The 7119-nt window shown below is 40.1% G+C and overlaps 1 protein-coding gene across 3 annotated transcripts; it reads right to left on the bottom strand.

Annotated features, from left to right (window-relative positions):
- Positions 1–705: 705 nt before the first annotated feature.
- On the bottom strand, positions 706–7104 carry leng1 (leukocyte receptor cluster (LRC) member 1). Of its 3 annotated transcripts, none has more exons than XM_086311598.1 (5): positions 6900–7104; positions 6510–6737; positions 4281–4469; positions 1893–2182; positions 706–1757 (listed from the first exon to the last, which is right to left on the bottom strand). In XM_086311598.1, exons 2-5 carry the CDS (start codon positions 6639–6641, stop codon positions 1538–1540), a joined length of 831 nt encoding a protein of 276 aa, XP_086167724.1. In that variant the 5' UTR covers positions 6642–6737; positions 6900–7104; the 3' UTR covers positions 706–1537. The 3 variants fall into 3 exon arrangements, with proteins under 3 accessions (XP_086167724.1, XP_086167725.1, XP_086167727.1); XM_086311599.1 differs by having other exon boundaries at positions 6510–6682; XM_086311601.1 differs by having other exon boundaries at positions 6510–6682; positions 7003–7092.
- Between the last annotated feature and the right edge of the window lie 15 nt (positions 7105–7119).

Genomic DNA, 7119 nt, shown 5'->3' with positions numbered 1-7119 from the left:
GCACGGCGCGCATTGTCATGGTCCGGCTTGATCATTCACCACAGCCTCATAGTATCAAAACACACCCGTGATAATGCGCCCACAGGGGAGCAAACGAGGCGGCTTATATCGATCTGGGATTGGATTTTTAAAATCCACATAATATCACTTAAGGATTCATATCATGACCTTTGGGTGTGATGTGATTTGTGCTCTGGCATCCTATAAAATAATCTCAGAAACAAAGCCATAAATTCACCTTTTAGAGGTTATTACAGCCAATCTAAGCCTAATAAACTTATCAAAAAGAGCCAGCACATATGCCACCACAAACTAGCTATATCACCTATAAAAGTAGTTTTGCATTGCAGGGTGGGTACATTTCCACAGCATATGCCTGTAAAATCTCAAATCCTTTGTTCTGGTCACCGTCACACACACAAAGGGTCATTTTTTCACAGCCGTGTTCTCCTATTAGGAAAAGCACGAGTGTTACTATGAACGTTAGCGATGGCTCTGCTCTATTCGAGCATCCTGTAAACTGTGAGTGTGAGTCAGCACAGCGGCATGACCCCGAAACTGAAGCAGTCGTCAGTAATTTCAACAGTTCTACCTGTGCTTTTTCTTTTTCTGTGAGTGATGCATGATATACATTAAACACATACACAAAATAGAGAAACGGTCAGTTCGCCTCAAAGATGAGTAGAGAGAGAGCTTTTTCCTGGAAATAATACTTTTATTGTTGCCATTGACATTTACAGTGTTTCTTTAAACCAGCAGTGTCACAGAATACTGAAAATATTAATTATGATTTTTGTTTATATTTGATAATCATACATTATAAGGGATTTGGATCGGTGAAGAGAAGAGTTGTCGAAGATACGAGCCGTGGAGATGATCTTCCTCTGAAGCGCTTCTTTAGAGTCAGGGTGAGGAGCTCTGTCATTCTGGAAGTACTCTGAGCACAGCCGCTACTCCTCCACATCTAAAGGAGCCTGCTGAGGTGGATCGGTCATCTGAATATGATGCCTCCTAGGTTAAATGTTTTGGACATGTCCTACCAAGAGCAAACCTTGGGTTTGACCCAGAGTATGCTGGAGAAATTAAATCATTATATCCCTCTTTCTCTGGTTTGGGAATGTCTCAGTCTCTCCCTCAGAAGACCTGCAGGAGGTGGATGCATGCATGTATGGAAATGGCCTAAAACTAGTAACTCAAACCATCGCAGAAGACGATTTAATGTAAATGTTTTTAGATTAACAGACTCTTTAGATTGTTACTGTATATGTCCTGCTAACAGCTGTTCACACAGCGCTGTCTTTGCTGGCGTGCTGAGCATCAAGCCCCCTGTGATGGGCCATCTGCCCTGCTGATGTGTTCATGGGTAAAACTCTGCAGATAAATTTGACCTCTGCCCCTCATGCGAGTAACAAATAATAAATAAAAATAAACGATCACAACGCTGAAGGCTCAGACTTTCTGTTTGTATCATAGTGAGTTCACAGTGACGCCGTCCTGTGAACGTCTTTATTTGGAGTCTGTAAACAGCAAAGAGAGCTCAGGATTTTAAAATCTCATCTCTCCAGCTCTCCCGGTCCCGCCTTTGTCGCTTTCGGGCTAGTTCTGGGAAGTATGCGCTGTTGTAAGGCCTCTCCCTCTCGCTCACTTCCCTCCCAGGCTCCTTTCCTTTGCCGCTCCTCTGCTCCAGAAGTGCCTGGGCTCTCCTCCTTTCCTCAGCCTCCCTCTGTAAACGCTCAGCACGTAACCTTTCTATCGAGCTGGAAGAGACCAGACAGACATTTTGTTACCGACCTGCTTTGATATTCACCACAAGATCGCTTTAATTTGACTTGAGCCCCAGTAAAATACTAAGGGGGATAAAACTTCCAGACAATCAATACTGGTATTCTTACCTCTCGCCGCTGCTCCTCTTTTCCCCTTTGTCTCTTTTTTCCTTTTTCTTGCTCTTGTGCTCCTTTCTGTCTTTCTCTCCGAGAGCTTTCTTCATATCTTTCAAAGGATCCAAACTATCCTTCAGTCTACGATCCTTCTTCTCTCTCTCCTCTTCACTTATCCCTTTTCTCTTTTCTTTTTCTTTGCTCTCCTCTTTGTCTTTGCTGCTTTTCAGATACCACGGCGTGACCTCAGACCCCGGCTGGGGTCCCAATGACACCAGTAAGCCAATGGCTCTTTCCTGCTTCTCCTAGAAACCCCCCCCCCCCACAAAAACAACAACAGAAAACAAATATTTTGTGTTATTTTTTTCATTACTGTAGCACACTTTTTGTTTATACATGTGTTTGTTTTGTTTATACAATGCCCAACAGATAGGAGAATGTAAATATCTGAGTAGCTAGACGGGACATTAACCTGTCTTTAACCTTCCACGAGCTCCATAGTACTTGTTCCTAAGTGCAAATAGCAGAGCTAACTGTCTGAGGCATCATGTGTGCCGCATGCTGTGTGCTATTTGAGCAGCTCCCTCACATAAAACCAGCAGTGGGAAGATGTCAAAAGCAAACTATTTCTTGTTGTGTGATAAAGGAAAACAGTGGGAAAAAATGCGACCTGATACTCTCGACCGTATTCCAAGCTAAAGTCGAAAAGGTCTAGAAGAGCAGATGAACTGCTTTTTGATTGGTCTCTATCTTAGCTTCATATTGTTAAAACAGGAAGTTGTTGATGGGGTAGGAAAGTTTGAAAGGTACGAAACTGGTAAAAGTTTTTGTATTTTGTAGGTTTGGCCTGTGGGTGTGGGAAAAATAGTTTCTGGTGCTACATATAAAAAAAACAATAACAAGTTTCACTTACATGTATGAAATTCTGTAGCCTGACTTAAACCTGCAATATTTAGAAAAAAAGCCTCTTGGGGACATGCTCTAAACCCAACAGGAAGTCCAGTGTTTTAAATGTAAAATGCTTTTTTTCAGGCAGTACACTTTATCAAACTCCTCTTAGAGAACTTTAATCTAAAGACCTTGGCAATGCCAAACTAAGAAGTTTTTGAGTTTGTGTTGTCTGGTGCGTCCATGTCAGCTCAGCAAATTTTGATTAGTTGCCACAAAAAGCTCTTATAACTCAAATGTACACTGTCCACTCTGTCCTGAGCTTGACGTCCTGGAAGCGAGTCTGGAGACATCTACACAAAGTCAGCGCGACAGCTAGTGGCAACAGGAAATCAGCATTAGGTGATAAATCGTGGCTGACAATATCCCTTTTGAAATCCAAACACTCAATACAGCAACGTGACATACAATTAGTAGGTGTTCTTGAAAGAAAGAAAGTGCTTATACAAAGTGTTTGGAAGTAGTGCATATACACATATGTATATACATGAAAGGTTACCAAGGAAACCAGAAATGTTTTTGAGAGCGTTTTCAAAATGCTGCGTTTTCCATCAGCAAAAACGCTGTCTCAGTGTGGACAGGAGGCCGAAACAGAGAGAAAACAATGCGTTTTCAAACGACAACGCATTAGTGTGGACGTAGCCTGAGTGTAGCGTATCTCATTATGCACCAAGGTGTTTCCCACCACACCACTTCAAAAATTCTACTTCCTGTTGAGTTCTGAATTTACTGAAGCAAAAAATTTTAATTAACTAAAACACAACAACTGTTATGGATATTCTCTGCTATTAAAACAGGACACACAATAAACTAATATACTTCAGCAAATCATTAAATAAATGTAAATGGTACTAAAGTGCCTCTGCTTTGCCATCAGCAGCATTTTGGCATTTTCTGACCTGTGATTGGAAAGCCTTGATCACATCCACGGGCTTTAACTTGTATTTATATTGTCTGTCTGAATTAATTTCCCACCCGTCTCATGCTGCATCTATTTACGCTGCATGCATACATACTGGCACTGGGCTGCAGAATAGAATAGCAGGTATGATGACAACAAGACAAAAATTTAAACTGATTGCATTGCTTTTTAAAGTGTGGTGATAACAAACCACTCAAATGACATCTGAGAAAACTACACCCACTAATGATGAGATTAGATAAGAATCATCTTTTCTCTGGCAACATTTCAAAAACATACAAAGCATTTAGCATTTTTGTGACTGAGCTGAAAAGCAAGATTTTGCAGATCCACTCCTAACTACTAAAGGTTTTTAATGGAAAAAATGAAAATGTAAATGGTATTCAGCACTGGACCTGCAACCACAGACCATGCAGGACACTGAACCCAGATGTGGTACCAAACTTGCAAAAGCTTTGCTATCATTCAGCTGCTACGTCAGAGCAAAAGAAAAGCATGAAAGAGAAGATTGACAGAAGCAGCAGCACGGACACCTTTTCTTCTTTCTTTTCCCTGAGATACTCCTCATTCCCCTTCTTCTCCGAGGACTCCTCCAGGGGGAAAAGATTGAGATGCTCCAGAGCTCCACTTCCTCCACCCTGTTCCTCATCACCATCATCTCTGCTTCCTCCTGTTGGCTGAAGAGCAGCTCGGGCTTTCCTTCTCAGATACTCTGTACGTGCCTGTAAACAATGAACAACAATTAAAGGACATTCATGGGCACGGCAAAGCTTATTTAACCTTCATAATAAAAAACTAAACTCAAATCATAAATACTTAAGTTTTCTACTGGTGCCAATTTAGAGACGTACAGTACATTTACAGCAATCTGAATAGTAACACACAGGAAATGTTAGCATTGATTTCCAGGTGTTGTTTTTTTTTTTTTTAAATATTAACAAAAGACAGCATACAACAGTAAATGTGTTGTTTTTTACAATTGTAGAGGATAGGCGTGCACTAGTGAGAGATCTATTAGGGATGCAGTGATTGCAAAACTCTGGACCAATACTGATGTTTAAAATAACAACTTGTTTGTTTTTTAATTAGTATATTACATATTTTTACCATTAACTATCCACCCTTTTTTGGCAGGGGAAATAAAGAAAAGATCACTACACCGTTTGAACATTTAGTCAGCACAAAAGTTAGCTGACACATCAGAGAAACAATGCTAATCAGCAGTCAACAAGGACAGTATCTGATGCTTACACTCTACCTATTATAATGCATACGTGGTTGCTAATATTTAGTCTGCTTTCACTCTGTTGTTTCATAAAAACAGGGTGTTTCCTGTCTCAGTGTGGGCCTTTTAAGGGGTTCTGGACATCTGGGTTACTTAACGTATCAAAGGTCTATATGTTTTCCAATACATTTTGTCTATTTGATCAACAAAAATTTATTTTAAGCTTTAATAAGTTAAATAAAATGGTTAAAAATATTTTTAGTGACAGTGGATGGCAAAAAAAACCCTCACTGATGGGCTCAAAGCTTCTTTAAATACAGTAAAACCCTAATAATCTCTGCAATGCAACACATAAGTGTAGCAGAGAACAATCTGTTCTCGCATGATAACATTTTATTCCGGCTCTGCACGGCCCACTACATTTTACCCCCTGTGATACTGAGCTACTTCAATGTCATCTCACAGGACGTTTCCTGTCCTTTACTTTAATGTACAGTACTGACATTATTGTTTTTGGGTAACTTTTCTGTAATACATTTGATTTCAAAATAATTCTGCCTTTTTAATATATTTATTTTTTAGATTTCCATCCCATTATAAAAAGCTTTAATATTCTACATATTTATTTATTGTGCAAAATGTAGATTAAAAAGAGAATGCCTTAATTTGCATTTTGCAATTTTTATTCACAACTGTTATTGTTGTTTATAACCAATGTTTTAAATGATTTTGTTGGCAGCAACAGATCTCAAAAAGTTGGGACAGTGGTAACAAAAGGCTGGAAAAGTAAGCTTAACTAAAAGGAAACAGCTAGAGGAATATTTTGCAACTAAGTTAACTGCCAACCGCTCAGTAACATGACTGGATATGCAAAAACTGTGTCTACAAGTTGTGTACCAATTTCAGCATAAAGCTCCTAAATGTAAAGTTACAAAGACTTTGAATATCAATACTAGATGCCTGTGATTTTTGGCAACACAGGAAACAGTGCAGTAAAAATAGGCAGGATTCTGTCATGGAGTCACTGCATGGGTTCAGGAACACTTTCAGAAATTACTGTTACACTTCAAAGTAGCCATATGTGAACATGATACAAAAACGCTGCCTTCTCTGGGCCAAAGCCTATTCAAAATGGACTGAGGCACAGTAGAAACTGTTTCTCAAGGTACAACGTGTGCATTAGTGCCTATGGAACTGGCAGCTTGCAAATCTGGAAAGGTACCATCAGTGCTTCAAGGTATATTTAGGTTTACTTAATTTAAAAATCCTCACTGTTTTCAGCAACACTTTACACAGTATTCTAACTTTTTTGTAACTAGGGTTGGACTAAGAGCATCTCAGGTAGGCCCTACTGAAAAAGGACATTTACTGTATACTTTTATTATAAATGAGTACTTTTTTTTATGTTGTTCAAGTTAGTAACCTTGCTTCTGATCATATCTGGTTTGAATTTGAGGTATCCTGCTCAAACTACATGGGAAACAGAGCAAAAAGTATGTACAGTAACAGCACGCCACGGTCATCCACCCGGAGTCACCTCTTGCTCCGCGCGTTCCACGCGACGCTTGGCCTCGCGCTCCTCCTCTGCTGCCTGGGCCTCGTCCCTCCGCACTCGAGCGACGTTGTCTTTGTTGCGGACATGCCAGCTCTTCTTCGGAAGGATGTTCATTGTTCCCTTGGCGACTGTTACTACTATAGGTTAGCAGTCGGCTAGCAGCGGCAAAAGTGGAAGGAAAACGTGAATAAGTTCCCCCAAATAAAGCCGCTAGTTGTGGAAGGAAATGCGTCAATGCCCCAAAGCGGAAAATAGAATAAAAATATATAAATATACAAAAACAAACTTTATATTTGCAGCTTTGACCTCCCAAGAGGCAGAGCTAACGAGATAATGTTAGCCGATGTTTGCTACTTTCCACATCTACTTTACCTTAAGGACTCAGCACCACGCATAGATATCACATTTCCGCCAATTTAGCAATATTTTTTTAACATTTTACTCTCTAAAACAGGGCCCAGGCACTGTCACCAACTTGTTGAGTGAAGAATTGTTCTTGTTGGACAGGTAGCAGGACCTCACAGGAACAGGCAGACCCAAACAGGAAGTAAACAGTAGCTCCATGTTGAAGCAATAACACAATGGCGACAGC

The sequence above is a fragment of the Aulonocara sp. 'chitande type north' Nkhata Bay genome, linkage group LG11 (genome assembly GCF_057382095.1).
Source record: "Aulonocara sp. 'chitande type north' Nkhata Bay isolate Kocher_YH1m ecotype deep benthic linkage group LG11, A_spYH_male_GT1.1, whole genome shotgun sequence".
Classification (NCBI taxonomy): Eukaryota; Metazoa; Chordata; class Actinopteri; order Cichliformes; family Cichlidae; genus Aulonocara; species Aulonocara sp. 'chitande type north' Nkhata Bay.
Note: the sequence above shows the minus strand (reverse complement) of the source record. Positions and strands in the feature narration are given on the sequence as shown.